We start from the raw sequence: 25,347 nt of genomic DNA on the forward strand, positions 1-25,347 counted from the left end.
GGTGTTTGTGCGTATGTGCACAAACAGCGTTGAGATTTCTGCCTCACTGGACTTGTACTCTGGCGGGGCAGCCTGTGTTGACTTTACGCTGGCGGGGCAGCCAGCTGCCCCGATGACCTGCCCCCAGGTATCTTCAAGAGTGATCTGAATGCAAGTCCAAGCCAGCTGGGAAGTCATTTGAACCTTGGCATCCATCCTTCCTTCCTTCCTTCCTTCCTTCCTTCCTTCCTTCCTTCCTTCCTTCTTAATGTTTATTTGGGGGTTGGGGGGATGAGGGGCAGAGACAGAGGGAGAGAATCCCAAGCAGGCTCCGTGCTGTCAGCACAGAGCCCAACACAGGGCTGGATCTCATGAACCCTGAGATCATGACTTGAACTGAAATCGAGTCAGACGCCTTACCGAGTGAGCCACCCAGGTGCCCCGTCCGCTTTCCTCCCTTTCCTTTCTCCGGGCACGGCGCATGTCATGGGGTGGCCCCTGGACCGTCAGCATCAGCATCACATTAGAAAGGCAGATGCTGGGGCCCTGTTCTAGGTTTCCCAGACGGAGAGTCCTGGATGCCTGGAATTCAGGAAGGTTGAATGAAAAACGAAAGCAACCATTCAGGGACTCCCAAGAACATTCTGCTGCCCCCCCTCCAGAATGCCCCCCTCAGCCCCTTACTCGTGGTCTCTGTCCCATCCATGTCAGGGAAAGCAGTGTCCTTCCTGACCTCCGAGGTCTGTCCTCCACTGGACCCCGGAGTCTGTTGCCACATCCATTGTCCTCTCTCCTGAATCTCCATTCTCTCCCTTTCTATCACCTCCTCTCAGTTAACATCTGGACACATCCACACAGCAGCCCTTGACTCCCGGCACCACACCCAGAGCAGGCTTCCTGAGACGCAGACTGTCGGCAGCTGCCCGCAGGGGAGGGGGAGTGAAGATCCACTCCAGCCTCTCCTGCCCTCTGGGGCCGGATTCTCTGGCCTCTCCTGCCCTTTGGGGCCTGACCTCGGCCCCTTCCTACTGTTACCTTTAGCCCCCCGGGGTGTTTTGCTGTGTTCTGTCCCTCTGTTCCTGGCCTTTCTCCCCCTCCCCTCCCCTCCTGGCTAAGTCATGTCACCTCTCAGATCTCAGACGCTCTTCCCTTTGGGAAGCCCCTGCCCTCCCCTCACAGAATCAGGGGCTCCTGCGCTCCCCACATGATGGCACTGAGCGCCTCGGGGGTAAGGATCCTGCCTCGTCCACTTTTGTGGCCACGATGTCCAGCATGGCATTTGTGCTTCCAAATTACTAAAGAACAGATGACTCTAGAGAAGGAGGGGTGTCCTGGGGACAGGGGGGACCAGAACAGCCTTTCCAAATGCCGAACCTTAAAACCAAATGCCCCCTTTGTTGAAAGATGTAATACACCATTTCTTCTCGTGCTGTCGTCCTTGAGGAAAACCACAAGTCCGCCCCACAATGTAGGTCTTCCGTTTGACCTGCTTCAGAGCCGGCTGTGGACACAAATGTGGGTCGGACTTGTGTGCAAAATCCACCTGTACTTAAGTGTTGGCATTCCCCATGCAGCAAAATAGTACTCTAAATGGCTTCCTTGTTACTCAGCTGCCATCTGATACAGAAATGCTATAAAGCTACACTTAAATCCTAGAACGATCGAGAGTTAAGAGTCTACTACTCAGAAGCCATTCATAGTCTCGACCGTGCTGCTGCGTCTCAGACCTCAGGAGTGGGGAACCTGCCCATTTAACACACGGCTGACTTCTATCTGTAAGGGGTTTTGTGGGTTCAGTTCTTGGCCCGTCAGCAGCCATCACCCCTGTTTTACAGCCACACACGGAGGCACAGAGGGAGTCACAGATCTGCCCAGAGTCACGGAGCACATAGGAAAGATGCTTCTGGGTTTTTATCCCATATGCTCTCTTCACCTCTTCATTATGGAAGTGGAACCGGTGTGTTTCATTCACTAAAGTGCTAAGTGATGTTACCTGCATACTTCGCTGGGATGGCCTGTTCTTGTGTGTACGTTTGATGTCAGATACCTGTTTTCCAAGGATTGTAGGCATAATGCCTTGCCCCATACAGCTGTCCTGCCGACAGTATTTCTGACATGGGATCCCTCTGCTGGAATACAAACTGTGATGGGGGAACTTACTACCACACAAGGCAGCCCCTTCCGTGAATGCACACGTCTGATATTTACAGTTGTTACATTCTGTTAGAGATTCTTTTTTTTTTTCTTTTTTTCTTTTCTTTTCTTTTTTTTTAAAGAAATTTCACCGTTCCAGAGGTTGTGAGTGTCTGTTTCTCAGTGTGTACATGTTCACTGGTGGTATTTATTCAACTTGTTCTGTAATTGTTTGGGAACTTTATGGGAGACGCCTAAGTATTCTAGGGGCTACTAGAAATTTGTGCTTTTATAATCTCCTTTTTGGCAAGGACTTGACAGTTGTGCCAAAGGAAACATGAATGTTTTTGGCAGAGTTAATTGGCTGGAAATTATCTGGATGTGTTATTAGAGAACTGAAGTGAGGGGCCCTATAGACAACTTTGGGAAATGGAATCTGAGTGCTGATACTGTGTCTTTATGTTCATATAGGTATTCATTCTGCCATCCATTTATCCATGCATCCATTCACCCACCCTTTCCTCCACCCACCTGTCCGTCCATTGATCCGTCCATCCGTCTAACCATTCCCCATGACTTGAGGACTGTCAGTAAGGGTAGCCTCTAGTGGATGCTGGGGACACACAGACGTGTAAGATGCGTCCCTCCCCCTAGAATTTAGGTCACCCGGAAGCAGTGGCTGTGATCATGGAAATAACAAAAGTTTCATTGCCCCGTGTTTTGAATGTACAGTTCTCTGAAAGACTCTTTTGTCTTGTTCAGCACCACCTGAAAAAGCTGGAAGGCCGCCGCCTGGATTATGATTATAAAAAGAAGCGAGTAGGTAAGATACCAGATGAAGAAGTCAGACAAGCGGTAGAAAAATTTGAAGAGTCAAAGGAGTTGGCTGAAAGAAGCATGTTTAATTTTTTAGAAAATGATGTAAGTATTTAAACCAACCAGGAGACTTTAATGTGAATGAAAACATTGACCATATGAGTAGGATCAACATGTTGAGAAGCTCTGGAGCCTTAGTTTACGAGAGCTTCCAGAATTTTCCATAACCATTATGTCCTGCCTCAGAAATAGCTTCAGACATTTGGCAAGTCCCAACTCAGACCTCAGATCTCAAGAAGGCCTGTTTATCCCAGGACTGTTCCGGAGACATGCTCCAGGTAGCCCCGGGGAGGGGGATGGTTTGGGGACTTGCATAGCAGACCGGCCTTTGTGTTTGGGGCCATAGCATTGTGACTTTGCAGTGGAACGCGGGGCCCACGTCATGCGTAACGTGCGCTTTTGCTAAGACTGAGAGAAGCGCGCTGTGAGGCAGGTGTGTGAGGAGGAGAGGCTCTCCGGTGCCCTGACTTGTCATCGCGAACATGCAGGATATAAAAGCGTGACCTGCGTTGTTCAGCTGTACCATAGCGGTACCTGTGAACTCAGGAATGATGAAGGTCTGGACACACATCCCTCAGAGACGCGAATACCCTGTTGTGCTGTAATTGCCACCACCAGCTTTTATTTTATCTGTTCAAGTGAAGTTGGATTCGGCATCCCTGAGGGGCATGGCAATCCCCACCGGGGCACCATGAAAGCCGAAGGCCTCCCTTCTTTGCCTCACTGACGAGTCCTTGGGCGTTTGTCGTTACTGCCTTTTTCCACCTGCTTCTGTGTGGCGTCCCTGCCCTGACGCTGGCCTTGCTGATGCCCTGAGCCGTTTTGGCCCAGCCTTAGCTTTGGGCCCCATTTGCTGAACTTTCAAACCCGTGGAGACAAGTCAGAGGATTTATTTATCTGCAAAACCATGTTCTACTTACAATAGTTTATTAAAAGGTACATCAAGGTCTTGCGCTTTTGAGTCAAGTCAGACAGAACGTACGGAGCATCTTTTTTATTTGCCGTGGTGACATGGGGGGCGGATTAGTATGGTCAGTATTAGCAAGACATTAGTTTCAGAGATAACAATTTGAAAATCCCCGCGTCCATTAAACCTGAGTGCTGAAAAGCACCCTCTATTATGTTTCTCCTTTTAACATTTTATCAGGGCGCTTACATCTTACAGGAAGTGGGAAGAGGTCTACACAGTTGGCTGTTTTCCTTGTTTATTTATTTTCCCTTAAAAGTAGAACTTGCCTCTTGAGATTGTCCCCAGGCAGTAGGCGATTTTGGTTTTGTCTCCGATTGCTGCATTTGATTCTTTGACGTGTTGAGAAAGTGGGTTTGAAGTGCAGCATGTCAGGTGCACGTCATCCTTACCAGGCCGTTGCCAGCGTTGCCCTTCCCGTCCTGTGCCTGTTTGTGGCGGATTTGAACTCTGAAGTTGAGTCTCGTGCATCAGACGTGCTGCTCCCTCAGCTCAGGGCTGGGTCCACGCCTCCGCCAACGGGCTGTGCTGGCTCATTTTGGGGACGGCCTTGCGCCTTCTGGCCTGTCCTTTGACAAGAGCTCCTGGAAACCAGCCGTGGAAGTGGGAGGAGACCGAACTCCTTGGCAGCTGGGGACTGTCCCGCTGCCTTGGGACTGGGCTCCTTCCTCTTCTCTGCCCTCCTGCCCGTGGCCGCCTTTAGCCGCGGTGGTGAGCCGGGTGCTCTGGTTGCTGACTCTTGCGGGAGTGGCGGTGGTAGTGCCCAAGAGGTGGCTGGTGATGGCGATGCCGACAGTGGCAAGGGGGCCATTTCTTGAGTGCTCACGGTAGAGCGTATGGGGTCCTAGGGGCGTCCCCTGTGTGACGACACCCCTGCTTTTGCCTTTCCCCTTCCCGGGGTTATAGTTGAGGAAACCCGCAAGTTACTGACTGTGTGAGCCTCAGAAGGCTGCCTTCCTTCTGTTCGTGGGGCACCAGCGGGCAGACCCAGAAGGGGACCGCCCTGTCCTTTTCTGTGTCCGTGTGTCTGGGCAGTCCCTTTGATGAGACGAGGCGTGGAAATCTTCCCCAGTTTAGCCCTTGGACCTGCCATGCTAATGCGGAGGTGGTTGTGTTTGGGGATCAACAGCGGGCGACTTGGTGGGGGAAGACGGGGAAACCAGTGCATGGAGGGAGGAGGCGTACGTATGTGGAGCTCTCAGCCCCGTCCTTGGCCCCTCTCTACAACCAGGCCAGGTCCAGCGGGTCTGCAGCCCTCAGGACCCTGACTTCCTGCTCTCTCCGGGTCATCAACCCCACGTCCAACCTTGCCACTTCACCCCTCGTACCTGTGTCTGCTCATCCCGTAGGAGGTAGCAGGTTGTGCTAATAACGTCTCTGTGGTCAGATGAGTTTGGCGGACCATAGCGGAGACAAAATTCGCAGCCTTCTTTGTCACCAGACTTTTCAGAGTCTTTATATGATAATGTGAAAAATTAATCTCTATGAGCTTGCTAAGGCAGGATACTCTGGGAAGTCTCTCAAACTTGTTTGGCCACAGAGCTTGTCTACAGCATCATCGTTATTGCTGTCATTTCAAGGGACGGGTGCCATGTGGCATAAGGTACATTAGGAAATTCCGGACTCGCTGAAAGAAAGCTCCCAGCCAGGAGTGGACGACCTGAAATCTGGTTCTGGTCTCACTTCTGCTCAGCTGTTTGCCCCTGGAGAGTCGCTTCGACCTACAGGTATCGGGCCCGACGTGAACAAGTGCAGGCAAGACACCCTTTGGAAATACGAAGTGGGGAATAGAAGTATAAGAGGCTGTTATGTCGGCTACCGCTGTCATTGGCTTGCTCAGACTTTCTCAGAAACTCTGAATAAAGCTCTTGCCCCATTGGAAAGGGCATCTGTTTGTGATCAGACTCCTTCAGCTTCTCCGAGGAATTCAGAAAGAGTGGAGGTCTTTGAGACGACAGAGCAAGAAGTCACTTTGATGATAGCGATTCCTATCGAAGTTGGCCTCCCTTGGAAACGTGCCATTTCGGTCGTGAAAGGGGACGGCTTGTCACGTTCCAGAACAGGTGCCTTTCCCTCATTCAGGCATGCCAAGCACGCTGCAGACTCCAGAGATCTGGGCGTAGGGCATTACCTACTCGTGCCCAGTATCTCTCCTCGTGCTGTGGCCCTCAGAACGTGCCTCTCGGCCCACCTACCTGGCTGCTGACCAGTCCTGGCAACTGACTTCTGAAGATTCTGAGGAGGACAGTTCACAGTCCTGCTTCCATACCACCCCCCCAAGATAGAGAGCTGCCCTTATTACAGTCTGTAAGCCTTTGAGCCCTTCTTCCTTTGGGTTCAGCCCTAATCCTTTGCCCTTGGCCCACTGGCCAGCCAGTGGCTCAGAGCTCATTCAGGTTTCCACCACCCTGCCCCGCCCCGCCCGGGAACCCCTGTATTCCCAGTGCACAGTAGTATGGGGACGTCTACACTCTGCCTCCATCCCCACGGCTCAGAACCCCCGGCAGCCTCATTGGCTTATAACCGGCCACTGGTTTGCAGCTAAAGAGAGGGTTTTGAGGTAGAGTGCACCCCCGGGCGACACCCAGTCGATGCACGGCCTCTCGCCCCTGGGAAGAGAGCGAGGAACCACGGCGCGGGGTGGAGTCAGCCGTGAAGTCCCCAGGCTCAGCCACGCGGGCACGTTCCCCACGGAGTTGGGTTCCTGTAAGTCTCAAGGCAACAGCTCCCGTCCCCCGTGAACAGGGGACCCTGACCAGGGCTATTTCCCTTGCTAGGTTTTGCTTCTTTTGAGAGAGACTAAAGTAGCTCAGAAGTAGCAGTTTCCTCTTCCTCTTGTAACGAATCACCGCACGCGTGTGCCTTCAAACAACACAGACCTACCGCCTTCCAGACGGGAGGTCAGAAGTCCTCACGTCACGATACTGGCAGGGCTGAGTTCTGCCTGGAGGGTGTGAGGGAAGCAGCCACGTCTTTGCCTTTCCCACCCGCCAGGGGCACCTGCTTCTCCTTCAAAGCCCCCCGTTTGGCATCTTCACACCTCTTCCTCTCTTCCTCCCATCACCTTCTTTGACCCCCCTGCCTTCTTCTTCTAGGACCCTGTGATGCCACCGGGCCCACCCACATAATCCAGCTGATCCCCTAGTTCAAGACCCTAGTTCAAGGCCCTTTTCCTCTCCACCACAAGCTCTTCCTGGTTCTGTTCTGGTTCCCCTGGTCGCTCGTGTGGCCTCCTCCTCCCTCACTGTCAGCTTACTGGGAAGTCTGGTCGAGTTTCCTGCCTCAGGTGCCTCACATGTGCCCCCATCTGGATGGCCAGGGCAGTTTACTCTGAGACGGGAGTCAGCTGTCTGGCGGTTCTCCCCTGCGTGTGTCGTGCGAACCCTTCCACGGGATGAGGTCACACCTTACTTGCAAGGTGACGCCAGCAAAGGGGTGGCACCGGTCTCAGCGGAAGCGGAATGAAACCTCTTTTCTCATCCCAGTGACCTTCCCCGAGTCAACAGATGGAGTGGTGTGGCCCGTGGAAGAAACGCTCTACCTTCTGGACAGGCCCTCGCAGGGCCTGGCTTTATCGCTGCCATGTTTCTGCCTGTCCTGGTGTTTGATTCCAGCTGGGGATGGGAGGCAGAGGCCACCCGCAAAACACCTTGCCGCTTATGGCCTGGAATCCTCCCTGTCCTGGCATAAAGGGGCAGATGGTCCCCTTGTGACACCGCGTGGCTTCGCTGTCAGCCTGAGACTTTGCAGCGGAGTCCCAGCTCTGCAGGAGTTGTGTTGAGCAGGTGCCGTGCCCCACTGCAGTCCCTCCCGGGTTCTGAGGGGCCTTGGGGTTCCTTTCCTTCCCGGAGTCAGCCAGAGAATGAATAGTTCCAAAGGCACCTCTAGATCGCCCAACCTCTTTTAGCCAGCCAGACAGGACAGCTGGTAGTCTTTCCGTCTGCACCTCCCTGCTCCCCACCCCCCCCCGATATGTTTCGAGGAATATTCACTTAGCTCTTTCGCTGTTCCTTTGAAAATGAGAAACGTCAAACATATTTCAAAGTGCGGATTAAAATAGAAACTAACTTTACTGAAGATGGGGAGGTGTGGCCCAGAGTTGACCCAGATCGCAGCTCTCCCACCGTCGGGAGGAGAGTTCCTTCTGCCGCGCGTTCTCCTGTGGTCAAGTTAGACCGAGGCACTGGACTTGTTTGAACGTCAAAGCCAAAGAGGTGAAACTTAAGAGATCCATAGGATTTTGTAGGGGCTCGGCTGTCTTTGTTTTGTTTTTTGGGTTTGGGGAAATTTAAGGCCTGGCTTGTTGCTTTTCTAGCCCCAGGGCGTGGTATGGTCAGTGTAACGCAGCCGGATTTCCTCGTTCAGATGCTGATCACAGTGGGGCACAAGCGGAACGGATGGCTCAAGTGTGCATTTGAACCCATGTTTAAAATGCTGGGCGCGGGTAAGGAAAGTGAACGAATAGGCAGCTGAAGCTTGGTCTGGAACAACAGATGGGAGCAGCTGGGGTCTTTGAAGGTGAATGAATCCATGGCTGGTTTTATGGGGTGAGTATGTAGGGGTGAATGAGCAGGGCAGACTTTGCCCCAGAGCTACTTAGGACTTGGAGGTGATACATTAGGCTTTGGGGAATCTTTGGAAGAGGGGGATTAATTTCGGTGTGTGTCCTCTGGAGTTCATGGGACTCGTGCTGGGGTCCTCGTCACCTCAACGCAGAGGTTCTGCCTCTGAGGCTGGCCGACATCAGCCTAAGGAACCCTGCTTTTGCATAGCAGCTGCTCAGACACGTTGGGGAAGCAGGGAAGCTCCCAGGCCCCACAGGAGAAGTCTCTTCCTCGATTCATGCCTCCCCAGGTCTTCTGGGCTTTCTTACGTGACTTCGTTTTTTTGACATCCACTGTATTTTGGTCACTAACTTCATGAATGTTGTGATTCATGGGAACGAGAGATGCCAGAGGCTGTATGGTTCATTCCTTCTTGCTCTGTGTTTCAGGGCGATGATTTTGTGCTGATGGCAAAAAAAAAAAAAAACAAAAAAAAAAAACAAAAAAAGCCAAAAACATCTAGGGAGCAGGCAAGCCTTTGCCCTGGTGCACACTCTGTCGCTGATTTCGCTTCTTACGTGAGAACAGTTTCATTTACTTAGTTTCTTGATTCGACTTAGCTAGAAAATGCCCGTAGAGACATTTCACTAAGAAAGCAGTTCATTTACTAAATGTTGGCCTCATTTGTAATTGGAAAAGCTTTATCTCTCTGTTTTCAGATCCATGAACATTAGAGCGCAAAAATCTGCCGGGAGTATCATCTAATTGGAAAAAACAAGCTTTTATCGAGTTAAATCAAATTTTAATCACAAATAAATTTGAACATGGTTTTCCAGAATATATAGCTTTATACCGTGACCTGGGTGATTATTACGTGGGGCTCCGAGATAAAAATGAAATGAAATGAAATGGACCAGAGCTGGGGAGGACACAGGGCTTCCCTGCAAAGCTGGCTCTCTGTTGCTGGTTTCCCTTCTCTCTGAACACTACATAGGCTTTGGAATCATTTTCCACTTTCGCTGCAGGTAGAACAAGTCAGCCAGTTGGCTGTGTTTATAGAGGCGGCTTTAGACTATCACAAACAGTCCACAGAGATTCTGCAGGAGCTGCAGAGCAAGCTACAGATGCGGTGAGAACCTTTGCGTTCGTTACAAGCCCGGGCTGCAGGGTTGGACCCCATCAGAATCAATCCCTCTGTCTGTCCCATCGTCTGCTCCTTCCCACCACACCATCCTGTTTTGAATTTTCTTTAGCTGGCTTCCATGCTTGGGTGTGGGATAGCACTGAGAGAATACGGGGCTCTGGCCAATGGGACAGAGCCGGGAAGAGCAGTCTGGCAGGCTTTCTCCCTTTTCGTGTTTCTAAAGCCCTTTTCTGTGACCTGTGTTCAGGGCACTCAGACACAGTTGCTCACCTTACAGAACCGTCCTGGCTTCATGGCTGATTTGGGAACTTAAGCTGGGGATGGCGATGGCTTATACCTCCTTGCCAACATCTAGGGATGTGGAGAAGTGTGACACGATACTCAGAAAATATGTAAAAAGATGTGTTTTTACCTCACCAGTACAGATGTGAGGCCAAGTTCATACTACTGACTCTTAGAGGCGTTGAAAGAGTCCAAAATAACCTTCTGAATGATCAAAGAAAGACTGCTGTTTCTCTTAGCCTTTAATGATGCTGTGTTCTATACTTCTCTGAAAATCAGTAGTATCATACGTCATGTGCCCAGTGACCCTATTAATTAAAGTAACGGGTTAACAAATCTACCCTTTTTCTTGACGGGGTTTTGTAACAGAATATTGTTTTTGTATGAGATTATGATAATGGGAGAACTGGGAGGGATGTTTGCTTAAATCAGTGCCAGAATTCTAGAGGGAAGACACAAGGTGGGGCTGGTCTCTGAAGCATCCAATTCGGTAGGCGGGGCGTGCGCGCAGCGCTCACGTGAGCGTGTTTGCGTAATCCTCTCTCTGTATGAGCAGAAGGAGAGAAAAGGCAGCCAACGCTGTGGAGTGTCCAGTGTAACCCTGGCGCCTGACCGATGCCTCAGAGACTCTTACGAGAGACACGCTCTTGCAGATACAAAGTTGAAAAACTCCACTGGGCACCTACACCTATCACTTTGAGCTACTCACGAATCAGTGCGTAAAAACCACCCCCGTCACAACTGCCACCCGTCACCCAAGTCTGTAGGCTCCTCAAGGCAGAGCAACTGTATGTCTGGAGACTCGGGCTTCTCCCTCGGAAGTCTGACCGGTCTCAAAATATATTTCAGAATATCGGCCGCATCCAGCGTTCCCAGACGAGAATATAAGCCCCGGCCCATAAAAAGGAGTCCTAGTGAACTCAATGGGGTGTCCACCACCTCATCAGCGAGGACAACAGGTAAGATGACCATTGTGTGTTGCTGAGTGTGCTCTTCAAGGAGGTGCTGCCCGAAGCTTTTGCTTACTGCTTGTTGCTGTATTTGGCGTGACCCTGTATTTGACCCTGACTTTTTTTCTTTGGCTGTTGGGTGAATCCCCTTTCCCGCCCCATTAGTGCCCCTTTTCCTGCTTCCTGGTTTTGGATACTTCTGTCAAGTTTTGAAAACCAGCACCAGGAAGAATTCCATCACTTACTGCCTTCTAATACGTTAAAACCTTGGCCGTGGAACCTTCGTGCTACATTATCCTCTGTCTTTACATTTTTAACTCTTTCAGAATATTTCCCTAGTTTTTAGAAAAGTGTGAACATTTGTTGAGCTCCTGCAAAAGCTAGGCACTGTCTTAAGTGCTGCATCATTATTTTTTAATTAGACAAATGACACATATATATTTTTGGCTGAAAGGATCCAACAGAGAAAAACAACATTCAGGTGGTGTAAGTCATGCTGGAGGTCTTTTGGTCACCCCCTCCATCCCTGTCCCTTCCCTAGATGTAGCTGCTGTTAACAATTTGGTATGAGCACTGTCCTGTTTATGTGCACGTATACGCATACACCCGCACTGTATACGCACAGTTTTAGATTATTTCTGTTTCTCAAATACAAGATCTTACTAGGTGTATTCTTCTGCGTCTTGCTTTTGTAAATGCATCGCTATCTCTTGGAGTTATTACTGTGTCATGCGCATAGATCTATCTCTGCCCCACAATTTTTTAACGGCTTCATAGTTTTCTGTTATATGTTACCATGTCCCTATTAGTGGACGCTAAGGTTGTTTCCAATTATTTGCTAAAAACAGTATACTTTCATCTGCCTCCATGTGCTCATGGCAAGTCTTTCTTGGAAGTGGAATCCTGAGTTAGAGAGAATGCAAATTAGAAGTGATAGTAGCTATTGCCAAATTACCTTTCAGAATGGGCACAGTACTTTTGATGTAGTAATGCTTGTTGCCCCACACCCACAGCATTCGACTTCCATTTTTGCCAACCATTCATGGGTAAAAAATTGTATTCTACCTTCCTTGTCGTAAATAGGGAAGTTGAACATTTTCTTCCTCTCTATATTTTAGTTTGCCATTTGTATTTTCTCATGTCTGAATTGTCTGTTCGTGTAATTTATTTGTTTTTTCTTTTAGTCATTTACTTTGTCTTATTATTCATAAGAATCCCTTACATATGGGCATATTGATAGCTTTTTTTCTGTAGTTTGTTGTTGTGTATGTGTGTGTGTTTCATTTTTTGTTTTTTGTGTTTTGTGTTCTCGTTTTTTAGTTTTATTTAAGTGATCTCTGTGCCCAACCTGGGCCTCAAACTCACGACCCCAAGATCAAGAGTCACATGCTATTCCTACTGGGGCCAGGTGCCCCAGAGTTGTGTTTTTAGAGTTCTTTATATATTGTAAACACAAGTCCTTTGACAAATACGTGGTTTGAAAATATTTTCTTTCACTCTGTAGCCTTTTATTCTCTTAATAGGGTTTTTGATAGATCAAAAGTTTTTAATTTTGGTGCAGTCCAATTTCTCATTTCTTCCTTTTAGGATCATGCTTTTGGTGTGAAGTCTTAAGAATCCTTTGACTGGCCCAAGATCCTAAAGATGTTCTTCTGTGCTTTTTCCCCAAAGTTTCACACTTGCACATTTCAGTCCATGGTCCACTTTGAGTTAATTTTTGTATGACACTGAAGTTGAAGTCTCATTCGCCCATGAATTTCAAACTTCTCTGCGGCACATCTGCCCGTGGGAGCTACACGGTCTGGATTTTCTTCCAATGCTATCACTATCCTTTCAGATTTTTTTTTTCAATTAAAAAATAAAAATGATGGGACTAATATGTGTATATAGTCCTAAAAAGAAAATGGTGCTACAAGGCCTTTAATGAAAAGCAGCTGTCTCCCTTTATGCCCTCTCCCCATCTTCATTTCCTGTTCTCGGAGGGAAGCACTTTCATCTCTTTGTTGGCTATTTAGCTCCATTGTTCTAAATAATATGCTGTTAGTTCTTGATTTTTTTGGTTTGGGATAATATCTGTGGTTTCCTGATACGGCAGATGAGCTCTTTGCTCCCTGTCCTCGGCCTCCCGTACACTTCCCCGTCCCACTTCCTCCTTCCTCCTTCCAGGTTACTCATAATCACCATTTTCGTTGTAGAACCATCACTTTGATCATGCAGAACTCTTACGGTGCCTCCCCTCTGCGCCTCGTTGTTGTGTTCAGTGTGGTGGCCTCTGCTGCTTGAGGGAGACACGGGCGGGCCCGTGACATTTCTGGCTGCTCTTGGGTGACTCACTGGAGTGTGTGAATGCAGGCACACGCAGCACTCAGAGCGCTGCCTCATGTAATAGTCACCGTGCCATCTGGATTTGAAGCTGGGCTTCCCCATCTCAAGCTCTGGCCTGTTATGAGTGTGAAGATTGGTGTCAGGAAAGGGGTTGTAGTTGGCCTCTCCTCTCTTTTTCCGTCTACCACTTCTGTTCTTAAAGCTCCAGGGAGCATATTTCCAGCTCTCTTACAAGTCTTTTTAAATGTCTCTCTCCCTCGGGGTACCTGGTAGCTCAGTTGGTTGAGCGTCCCAACTCTTGATTTTGGCTCAGGTCATGATCGTAAGGTCATGGGATTGAGCCCTGCATTGGGCTCCACACTGAGCATGGAGCCTGCTTGGGATTCTCTCTCTCTCTCTCTCTCTCTCTCTCTCTCTCTCTCTCTCTCCCTCTCTCTCCCTCTCTCTCCCTCTCTCTCCCTCTCTCTCTCTTCTCTCTTCTCTCTTTCTCTCTGTCTCCCTCCCTCCCTCCCTCCCCCCCCTTCCTCTGCCCCTTTCCCCTGCTCGCACTCTCTCTAAAAAGAAAAAAATCTCTCTCCCATGACTTGTTGTGAAATAAGAAAAACATAAGACATCCCCCTCCTTCAAGCTCTCCAGAAATTTCTCTAAAAACCCTTTCTCGTCTCCATCTCCTGACCCATCTATAGCATAGATGAGTTTGGGGTCAAGAGTTGTGAAAACTGGTTTCCCATCTCTTCTGGTTTGGTTTGTGTGTTTGCAGGTTCTACGTGGCGGTCTCATGGGCATCCATTTTTCTTTTTTAAATAGTTCTGGAGCCTTAGATACGACTTTGATTTTCGTATCCTATAACAACCATTTATAATGTTATGAGCATAAAAATAATATTCACAGCAGTATCACATAGTGTTCTATCGTTACATTTCCATTATCATTCATACTTCTGTTGTCTTGCTCGCTTTGGCCTCATCGTAAGTCTTGAAGTAGGGCGGTGTTAATTCTCTAGCGTGGCTTCTCTTTCAAAGTGGTTGGGTTGTTCTAGTAGCATTTCCATGTGAATTTTAGCATCCGCGTGTTCATTTTTACAACACAAAGCATGCTCAGGTTTTGAATTGGTTGAGGTTGAACCTGTACATCAATTTAGGGGGAATTTACAACTTAACAACATGGGCCTTTCGAGTCTTGAACACAGCCTACTTTATTTTCCACTTATTTAAGTTTTATTAATTTCTCCAGCCATGTTTTACTATTTTCAGCAGATAGGTCTGGTACATTTTTAAATCAATCTCTCAATACTTCAAAAATTTCATAGGATTTTAAATAGCATTTTAATAAAATTTCAGGTTTTAACTTCTTATTGCTAGTGTATAGGTATACAGTTGGTTTTTGTGGATTGGTCTCATTTCCTGCCATGTTGCTAAATTCACTTATTAGTTCTAGCAGCTTTTTTGTAGATCCTGTAGTTTTTCTATAAAGATGATCATGCCATCCACAAATGAAGGCAATTTTACTGGATGTCAGGATGGCTTTTATTTGTTTTTCTTGCCTTTTTTGCACTTGCTAGAACCTCTGGTATCATGTTGACTAGGGGAGTTGGAGTGGACATGCTTGCCTTGTTCTTGATATGAGAGGAGTGGCATTCGGCATCTCATAGTTAAGTATGATGTTAGCTGTAGATTTTTCATAGATGTCTTTTTTCAGATTGAATTCCCTTCCAGGCATAGTTTGCTGGGAGTTTTTTATCAGGAATGAATTTTAGATTTTGTCAAATGCCTTTTTTGGCATCTGTGGAGATGATAATATGTTTTTATTTTAGTTTGTTAGCATGGTGAGTTCAGTTAAATTAATTAAAGCGGTCTTATATTCATGGGGTAAACCCTTTGTGAGAAAGGTTGTTTTTTTTTTTTTAAAGTAAACTTAATTTTAGAATAGTTATGGGTTTATAGAAAAGTTGCAGAGACAGTACACAGCATTCGTATATAGCCGTAACTGTTTCCCTTGATGTTTTTCTCCCCTTATTATTAACATCTTACTAGTTTGGTAATCCAGTGAGACTGTATTGATACATCATTAACCAAAGTCTGTACTTGATTCACATTTCCTTAGTTTTTACCTAATGTCCTTTTTCTGTTCCAAGATCTCCTCCAGGACACTGCATTGTATTTAGTCATCATGTCTGCTTAGACTCTTGACTGTGACAGGTTCTAAGACTGTCTTGGTGTTTAATGAGCTTGGCAGTTTGGGGGAGTAGCGTTCAGATATTCTGTAGACTGTTCCTCAGTTGAGATTTGTCTCGTTTCTTTTCAGGATGAGACTGGGGATTTGGATGTGGAGTCAGGGTCACACCACAGAGGCCAGGTGCCATTCTCGGGGTATATTCCATCAACACGAATTATTTATTACTATTGATGTTAATTGTAATCGATGCTGTCGTTGACCCCCCTGGCCAACCCAGTGTTTCTCAGCTTTCACTGTAAAGTTACTCTTTAAAATAAATGTTTCCCTGTGCAGAAGTTTTTTTAACCACAAATTAAATTTCCTTACAGATCTCAGGCTATTGAGGGCATCTGTTTCTTCTGGAGTGAGCTCTGGTAGTTTGTGTCTTTCAAGGTATTCGTCCATTTCATCTAAGTTGCCAGATTTACTGGCATAAAGTTGTTCATATATTCCCGTATTTTCCTTGTAAGCTCTATAGAGTTTGTAGTGATCCCACTGCTCTCGTTTCTGATAGAAAATTTGTATCTTCTCTCTTTTTTTCTTGATCAACCTGCCTATTGATGCCTCGGTTTTATTGCTGTTCTCAAAGAACCCGTTTTCTGTTGCATTGATTTCTCTCTTGCTTACTGTTTTGTAGCTCACTGAGTTCCACTTCGATCTTTGTTATTTCTTCTCTTTTGGATTTCGTTTGCTCTTCTTCATGTAATTTCTTGAGGTACAAGCTGAGGTCACTGCGTCCTTTCTTCCTTCCTAATCTGTGTGTTTAGTGCTGGTCTTTCCCTCGAAGTACCACCGTTAGCGGTAACCCATAGCTCTTGGTATGTTGTCTTCATTTTCGTCCTCTTTGGAGTACTTTCTAGTTTCACGTTTGATATCGTCTTTAACCCATGGTTTACTTCCCTACATTTGGAGGATTCTCCAGATACCTTTCTGTGTTAGATTTCTAATTAATTCCATTTTGGTCGACGACGTAGTCCGTGCGAACTGTACCCTTTAACATTTTTTGAGACTTGCTTTATGGCCCAGAGTAGAATCCATCCTGGTAAATGTTCTTGACTTGAAATGCACGTGGATTCTATTCGTGTTGGGTAGAGTGTTCTACAAATGTCAATTAGGTCACGTTGCCTGATAACGTAGTTCAAGTCTCCTGTGTCCTTATGGATGTTTTGCCTATTCTTTTCTATTAATTTTCAGGTGAGGGGTATTGGATGCCTGACCCTAGTTGTGAAGCTGTCTTTTCCTCCTGGCAATTCTAGCAAAATTACGGGAAGATCGGTTATATTCCCCTACTCACCCTTAGTTCTCACTGACCCTTTAAATCTTATTATTCATATTGTTTTTTTTTTTTTAATTTTTTTTTCAACGTTTATTTATTTTTGGGACAGAGAGAGACAGAGCATGAACGGGGGGGGGCAGAGACAGAGGGAGACACAGAATCGGAAACAGGCTCCAGGCTCTGAGCCATCAGCCCAGAGCCTGACGCGGGGCTCGAACTCACGGACCGCGAGATCGTGACCTGGCTGAAGCATCGTTTTCTTCTTGCTTTCTCTGTCCGTGTTGTTTTCACTCTGCCCTCTGGGGAGATTTCACCTTTTATATTTTGTTTCTTTGACTGTTCTGTACCCATTCATTTATTTAGCCCATCTACTGAATTTCTTTTTCCAAGTGAATTAGCTTCCCGCTGGTAACAAATTACCACACATTGTATGGCTTGAAGTAACACACATTTATTCTCGGTCTTACAGTCTTACAGTTCTGGAGGTCAGAAGTCTTAAACCAAGGTGTCGGTGTTCCTGGCTCTGGGGGAGAATCTATTGTCTCTTCCACCTTCTAGAGGCTGTCTTGTAGCCTTGGCTTGTGGTCCCTTTTTTATGTTCAAAGCCGGCAGTTTACGATCTTCAAAACTATATGACTTCTGCTTCCATTGAAGATACATCTCCTTCTCTGACTCTGACCCTCCCGCCTTCCTCTTATAAGAACCCATACAGGTGATTACGTTGTGATAAAATTGGACTCGCCCTCATAATTCAGAGTTATCTTTCTGTCTCCAGACCTATAATCACATCCTCAAATTCCCTTCTGCCATGTCAGGAAGAAATCTACAGGTCCTGGGGGATTAGGATGTAGACATCTTATGGGGTGGGGGTGAAATGGTTATTATTCTGCTTATCACCCCAATATTCTAATTTTTTTAATTTTAAGATTGAATTTTACAAGTAATTAGATTCTTCATATCCCTTTGAGAATATGAATTAAGCTTTTACAAGTCTGCATGTGATGTCTCTGTTAATTCTCATCTCTTTGTATGTTTCTTGGCGTCTGGTATCTATTTTACGAAGCTGTCTCTCATCCGGCACTGGATGTTCGTGCCTCTGTGCACAGTTTTTTATGTGGGATATCATGTCGGTTTGCCCATAGTGCCGTGTCTGTGCCTGCTGGGTCTACTGAGTGAGGTGCACCGGTTTCGGGTTTTGTGGGTGTTTGCACCCTCAGGGCACTGCTCCGACTTTGTGTTCGGGTCCCTGCGCTCACTACTCCTTCCTGGGGGCAGATGCCTCGGCCCCCAGGTGCTTGGTACAAACCCAGAATGGGGGGGGGGGACTCCCCTGGCCGCTCTTTTCCCAGAAGGCCAGCCGGTCACCCAGCTTCCAGTAGGCACGGAGTCTGCTCTTCGGGCGTCTTCGGGGCCCAGTCTGGAGCATCCCTGTTCGGGAACCATTTTGAGTTTAATTTCTTCCATCTGCCACCTTCCCACTCTCAAAATATCCCTCGTGTTCTTCGTCATTTTTGGTCTGCCAGTGGTCATTCTTGTCTCCGAACTTCACTTGGAAACTTAAAACATACCTACTTTGTAATTGCTGGCGATTCGGCATTAAAGCCAGGCTGCAGCCTGTACTCAGTATCAGCGCAGGACTCTCTCGGGTTGTACGGTGCCACACGTCCCCCTAGACGCGTCTCTCTGATGCTTGTTGCCTGGCACAGCTCTAGGTGCTGAGTGGTGCAGGCCTAAAGGACCTTGAGTGACACCGTAAGAAAAGCATCCTTCTCTCACTCCTTGACACCAGTTGGTCTTCTTGTTTTGTTTTATTTTGTTAAAAAAAAAAAAAGGACCCCAAAGTGCAGCCGGTGCTCAACAAAACGGGGTCTTCTCAGTGATGCAGCAGCCCGGGAGAACACTCTTAGATGGGCTGTGTTCGCGTCGTCCGCGGAGCCCCCCACCCCCGGGCTGGTCTGATGGCCTCTCCGCCAGCCTCACTGCGTGGCTTCCGCACCGTCCTGGCCGTTGCCACGCCAGCCACCAGGCAGGGGAGAAGGAACAGGCTAGACACTGCCTCTCGAGCCCGAGAGGCGGGAGTGACACACACACCCGCGGTCCCGGGAGGAGACCTGGGTCGGACGCCCGCAGGTGGTGGCGGAGCCGGGAGTGCGGTCTCTGGCTGGACAGCCACCCGGTTCCCATGGGGACGTGCGGCAGACACTGGTCCCTGAGGGACGCGGGATTCTGCTGGACAGGCGTTGCCAGCACCCCGTCGCGTGGCCGTGGCAGAGGTCCCTTGATCAGACGCTGGTCCTGCTCTCGGGAAGGAGCAGGGGACCTCCCTTGGCCCGGGCCCTGTGGTCCCGAGATCTGCCCTCTCCGGGGTCCTTCGTATCGTCCACACCCGCACTTCACGTCGGAAGCGGACCATGGAGCCCGCCCCCTTGCAGAGGTGCACTCCCTGTGCTTAGGGGCCTTGCAGGGGCCCTTCAGGCTTCAAGAGATGCAGACGTGTTCGGGTTCCACCTGTTGTCTTCCCTTCACGCTTGGTGCCTCCGGAACCTCTGCCTCCTGGCTGGTGACCCCCCCCCCCCCCGCGGCCCTGTCCTAGACGTAGCTCTTCCGGCCACCTTCTTTCCTCCTCTTCTTGTCGAGCCTTTTTCTTTTTAATTTAAATTCAAGTTATTGATTGATTGAGCACTGCAGCACCGGTTTCAGGAGCAGAACCCAGTGATTCCTCGCTCCCATCCGACACCCAGTGCTCCTCCCAGCAAGCGCCCTCCTCGGCGCCCATCCCCCATCTAGCCCCTTCCCCCCCTCCCCTCCCCTCCGGCAACCCCCAGTCTGGTCTCTGTATTTAAGAGTCTCTTATGGTTTGCCTCCCTCTCTGTTTTTACGTTAGTTTTCCTTCCTTTCCCTGTGTTTATCTGTTGTGTCTCTTAAATTCCACATAGGAGCGAGATCATATGATATTTGTTAAATCAAATTTCTCTGACTTATTTTACGTAGGATAATACACTCCAGTTCCATCCACGTTGTCGCAAACGGCCAGATTGCATTCTTTTGGATTGCCGAGTAATATTTACATTGTATACGTTTACCACATCTTTATCCATTCGTTTGTTGATGGACATTTGGGCTCTTTCCATACTTTGGCTATTGTTGAGAGTGCTGCTATAGACATTGGGGTGTATGTGCTCCTTCGAACCAGCACACCTGTATCCCTTGGATAAATACCTAGTAGTGCATTTGCTGGGTCGGAGGGTAGTTGTATTTTTAATTTTTTGAGGAACCTCCACATTGTTCTCCAGAGTGGCTGCACCAGTTTGCATTCCCACCAACAGTGCGAGAGGGTTCCTGTTTCTCCACATCCTCTCCAGCCTCTATAGTCTCCTGATTTGTTCATTTTAGCCACTCTGACCTGTGTGAGGTGGTATCTGAGTGCGGTTTTGATTTGTAGTCCCCTGTTGATGAGTGATGTTGAGCATATTTTCACGTGTCTGTTAGCTCTCTGGGTGTCTTTGGAAAAGCATGTACTTATGTCTTCTGCCCATTTTTTCACTGGATTATTTGTTTTTTGGGTCTCGAGTTTGGTAAGTGCTAGCTAGATTTTGGATACTAACCCTTTATCGCACGTGTCGTTTGCAGATGTCTTCTCCCGTTCCGCCGGCTGCCCTTTAGCCTTTCTTAACCTGTGAAGGTTACCTCGAGGCTGTCTGAGTCAACACGGGACTGGGAGTGGGGAGGCAATACTTTTAACTTAATCCTTGCCGCAAAACTGGGTCCTTCATTTGGTTTAGAGAAGTCCCAGAGTGATTTGGGATGACACCTTGCTCATCAAGCAGTTAGCTTTTCTTTTTTTTTTTTCAACGTTTATTTACTTTTGGGACAGAGAGAGACAGAGCATGAATGGGGGAGGGGCAGAGAGAGAGGGAGACACAGAATCGGAAACAGGCTCCAGGCTCCGAGCCGTCAGCCCAGAGCCCGACGCGGGGCTCGAACTCACGGACCGCGAGATCGTGACCTGAGCTGAAGTCGGACGCTTAACCGACTGCGCCACCCAGGCGCCCCAAGCAATTAGCTTTTCTAACGCACTGCAATCCAACCTCGGCTCTTTTCTCTCCTCCCTCTTACTTTTGCTTGCAAACTGGGCAGTTCTTGTTGTCTCTCTTACAGCAATTTGTGGCAGCACCACGGAGCGGCGAACACGCACTAGCGTTCTGTTTTATCCATCTTTTTTCTTTCGAGCTGCTGGCACGTGATATGCTCTCCGACTGGTCATAGGCCAAAGTGTCACCAAACACTTTGCCACGACCCAGCGAGGTCGTGGCTTCACGCCTGTTATTACCCGCGTCTTCCTCATCACCTCCTGCCCGCAGAGTCGGCACCACAAGTCTCGTGGTGGCAAGACCCCACTTCTGGCGCCGTGTTGTGTCAGTTAGGTAGTAGTTGCTGTTGTGTGGACACTCCAGGAAGCAAGTGTTCAAAAAAGGTAGAAATTCAGACTGGGAGCCCAGGCCAGAGATTCCCCTTTAGGAAATGAGCCCCACATGGCTCACGTCTCTTCCACTCCCAGTCTGGCAGGAGCGGAGCCTGATGGCCTCACTTGGCTGCAGAGGCTGAGTTGGGGGCGGCTGGGGGGGGGGTGTGGGGAGAGTCACATCCTACCTGTGTTGATAATCCTGGGGAAGAAGGGAAGAGGGGGTTTCGTGGTTAGCTCGTGGCTCGTACCACACTCACCGACCACACACTTGTTGTGGAAGAAGACCTCTGTTCTGTCTCGCTGACCTCCCTGTAGGTCCCACATAATTCATTTCTGTGAGAGTGTGGTCCCGCGTCCGTGCCCACGCTGCTTGTGGGAAGGCGTATTAAGGTAAGCGAGAGCTGGCAGATGTCTTCCGTCGGGGGCCGAGTGGTAAATACTTTAGGCTTCGTGGGCCGTACGGGCTCTGTTGTAACCACGTGACTTGGTTACAGTGGGAAGCGGCCGTAGACAGCGTGGAAATGAATGGGCAAGGCTGTGTTCCATTAAAACATTATTTGGCCTGCAGGCTATCATCCGTCGACCCCTGGGGTGACTCACTGGGAAATCAATTTAGCGGTATCTATCAAAATTAATAAAAATGTTTATGCATTCTCAGTGGCTTCATGCCCGGACATGTGTCCTAAGGAAATAACTTAAGCAACAGCATATTCCCCGTTCTGTTACACCACTGTCTAGAGAAATAAAAAGTTATAAGTGAAAATAACCTAATGGCCAGCATTCATTTATATATATTTGTCTGTAATAGGGCAACGGTACATCAGAGGGGTTGTTATGCAGCTACTTAGACTTATTACTGTGGACATTACGTAGATGCATAAGCCTGTGTAGGTCTGAAAATTGAGTGGAAAAGAGACGCAAACTTGTAAGTACCCTGCGATTGCAGTTCTGCAAATCGGTGTCTGTGAAGACCAGGTTAGTTGATAGTAGGATCACGGACAACAGTTTCCTTTCTTTCCGAGATACTCTTTCGGTTGTGTTTTGATAAGAACATTCAAATAAGAACATTTGGATAAACCTCCAGGAAGCTCAGTGCCGGGTGTGAGGAGAGGATCGTGGGGACCATTAACGCGACTGCATCTGGCTCACGTGCTTCTCCTCCCCTTGGGCCACGGCAGCCCTGTACCCTCGTTCGCTTGGGACAGTCCCCGTAAACTGTCCCAAGACAGTCCCATCTCCGTCGCTCTAGTTCAGTTTGTAATAACGCCCCGCTTTTACTCTCGGAAGTTCTCCCGTTTGGATGACAATATATTGTTTCCCTAGTGTTTGTGGCTTTGCTTCTCTACTTCTGGTCCAGAAACACTAGATTCTGAATACGTATATTATTATAAGCCACTTCACAATTTCTGTTTGAAAAGAAGCGGGATATAAAAAACTAAAAACTTTGAAAGTGAGTCCGACCCCAGGCTGCCCATCACCCCCCTCCCCCCCCCCCCGCCCCCTGCACCGTATTGTGTCTGAGGGAAGCCCAGTTAGCAGGAGCCAGGGGCCAGCTCCCAGGATGCCATGCTCTCATTTGCTAGGAGAGAAAACTCAGCTCTCCTTTGCGAGGGGGTGTCCTCGCCTACCTGGAGGATGCTAACTGGACCTCTCAGACTGACAGGGTGAAAAGCACTGTACTCTGGGACAGTGAAGGTGGATTTTAACTAAAGCATCACTTAAGGCCATAAGGACGTAGCATTGGAGTGCCAGAAATATGCCAGGTATCATTATTTGATGCTTTATATACAGAACTCATTTCATGACCATAACAACATTTCAAGGAAGTGGTAATAGTAGAAAATAAGAGAGTAACAAATAATAATATAACAACATAGCAGTTAACACTTCCTGAGTACTTATTGTGGGTCCGGCAGTGTACGAAATACTTCATACACATTTCTTAGATTGTTGTTATGCACATTTTGCAGATGCGTAAGTGGAGGCTCAGAGGGGTTAAGTGAGATCTTTCTCAAGGCCACAGAGCCAGTAAGTAGCAGTGCTGGGCACTTTCCCTCACAGATATTTCACTTTATATCATTAAGAAGGAATCCAGGGCAACGTCTAAAACGTCCAAGAGCATTGGGGATGATTTATTTCCAAGATTCTTGATCGCAGGGACGCTGCAGCCAGCAGGTGGTCGCACAGAGAGTTGGTCGTATGCATCTGACCTGGAAGAAGAAAACGCGGATAGGACAGCGAGTTCCCTGGCTTTCTCGGCCAGACTGTGCATGTCAGTGCTTTCGTCCCCTCCTTCTTGGCCAGTAGCTAGGCCCCTGGGCAGATTCAGTTGTTAGAAGGGCCCTGGTCGGCCAGAGACCAGACCACAGATGTGCAAGAGATGGTCTCTGGGAGGCTCCGGGTCTAGCCGCCGGATTCTCGGGTGCTGCAGGCTCCGAGTGCCACCGTTCGACGCGTGCCTGTGCCTTCCCAGGCTGCCTCTCCGAAATCGCCCCTGGCGGGAGCCTGGGCCCCGGACTCCAGCATCGGGCTTCGGTGATTTGTGGGTGGAATCTGCGAGTGTAAGGGGGTCCTGTACTGTTTGTTTCTGGGGCACGGTTTCAAAAGAAAATGGCATTTTATAGCCTGTATCAATGGGAAATTACTTTCCATCAGGATTCTGGATGATTTGCACATAATGTTTATAAAGTGAAGGAAAAATGTCAAGCATTTCACTAACAATTTAAAGCGAAGCTCGCAGGACTCTGCCAGGAACGAATTCCAAGAACATTTTCTCCATCGTTTCTTTCTAAAGGAAAAGAGGGAGATGAAAAGGGTGCAGGTCAATCAGGCACAATCCGTCGGGACTGAGATGGAATCTTTGATAACATCATTTCTCGCTGCTTAAGAGAACGAATAGAATGAGCCAGGAATGGAGAAGGGGGAGGGGGATGGTGGTGGAAGTCACGTGTTGAGATGATGAATTGCAGAGCCCCGCTGTCGCCCTGGCTTGGAGAAAGCACCGCCCGGCCGAGCCCGTGAGTGCAGGGTCACGACGCTTCACCGGCATGTGCTGCCCCTGGGTCCCCAAAGACACGAGGGGGCCAAGAAAAGTCTCCAGGCTGAAACGTGTGCCTGGGTTGTTCCCAGAAAACCCTGGGTTTTGCAGAAAATAGTGTAGGAGTTTGTAACCTGTGCTCAAGTATCTTCCTGGCTCATTTTTACCGGGCCCCACATTGTCACTTAGTGCGTTACAAAGTATAGGGGCGCCTGGGTGGCTCCGTCGGTTGAGCGTCTGACTTCAGCTCAGGTCATGATCTCAGGGTTTGTGAGTTCGAGCCCCGTGCCGGGCTCTGTGCTGACAGCTCGGAGCCTGGAGCCTGCTTCTGGCTCTGCCTTCTCCCTCTTTCTCTGCCCCTCCCCAACTTGTGCGCGCGCTCTCTCTCTCTGTCTTTCTCTCTCTCTCAAAAAAAAAAGCATTAAAAAAAATTTAAGAACCCTCTAAGTTACAGTAATACTTGGCTGTCCTATCTGTTGGGTATACTTTCTTCAGTTTGTTGTTTTTTCTTCTAAGTTCTCTTTAACATAAAGGTAAGAACAGGGGCGCCTGGGTGGCTCGGTCGGTTTAGCGTCTGACTTTGGTTCAGGTCATGAGCTCGCGGTCCGTGAGTTTGAACCCCCACGTCGGGCTCTGTGCTGACAGCTCGGAGCCTGGAGCCTGCTTCCGATTCTGTGTCTCCCTCTCTCTCTGCCCCTCCCTGGCTCATGCTCTTTCTCTCTCTCTGTCTCTCTTTCTCTCTCTTTCAAAAATAAGTAAAACATAAAAAAAAAAAAAAAAGACAAGGTATATTTTATGTTTTTTATCAACTCGATTATGTGTGGAGGGTTCCCCCTCCCACTTGGGTTCTTAAAGAGGGTGCCACTTTATATATTCACGATTTAGGGTTAATATGCTCCGGCCTGAGATGGGCTGAGATCTGTGAACAAGTGTGGGCTGCGAGTGCATGCCGTAGGCGTTTCAGAGCAAGGCAGAATAAATCTCTCAAAGGGCCTATGTGAAGACAGTCCAACTCCCTTCAGGTATAAAGGAGACTTTTATAAAGTTCTTGACGCTTCTCAGAGGGGCTCGGAAATCCCGTCTCGAGTCTGAGTCGTTCCCCCTGTTGGGGCAGAATCTCTGGGATTACGTTAGAAAATAAACATCTCTTCCAAA

At 48.4% G+C, this 25,347-nt stretch overlaps 1 protein-coding gene across 7 annotated transcripts in view; it reads left to right on the forward strand.

Annotated features, from left to right (window-relative positions):
- Positions 1 to 25,347, forward strand: part of SH3GL3 (SH3 domain containing GRB2 like 3, endophilin A3) — a 134,771-nt gene that overhangs the window by 95,844 nt on the left and 13,580 nt on the right. For all 7 annotated transcript variants that reach the window (XM_086711712.1, XM_086711711.1, XM_086711713.1 and 4 more), the window contains 3 exons: positions 2,875 to 3,033; positions 9,525 to 9,628; positions 10,775 to 10,884. In XM_086711712.1, the coding sequence (XP_086567838.1) occupies positions 2,875 to 3,033; positions 9,525 to 9,628; positions 10,775 to 10,884 (373 nt within the window). The remainder of the gene's footprint in view (positions 1 to 2,874; positions 3,034 to 9,524; positions 9,629 to 10,774; positions 10,885 to 25,347) is intronic.

The sequence above is a fragment of the Puma concolor genome, chromosome B3, assembly GCF_028749965.1.
Source record: "Puma concolor isolate L17-30 chromosome B3, mPumCon1.1.hap2, whole genome shotgun sequence".
Lineage (NCBI taxonomy): Eukaryota > Metazoa > Chordata > Mammalia > Carnivora > Felidae > Puma > Puma concolor.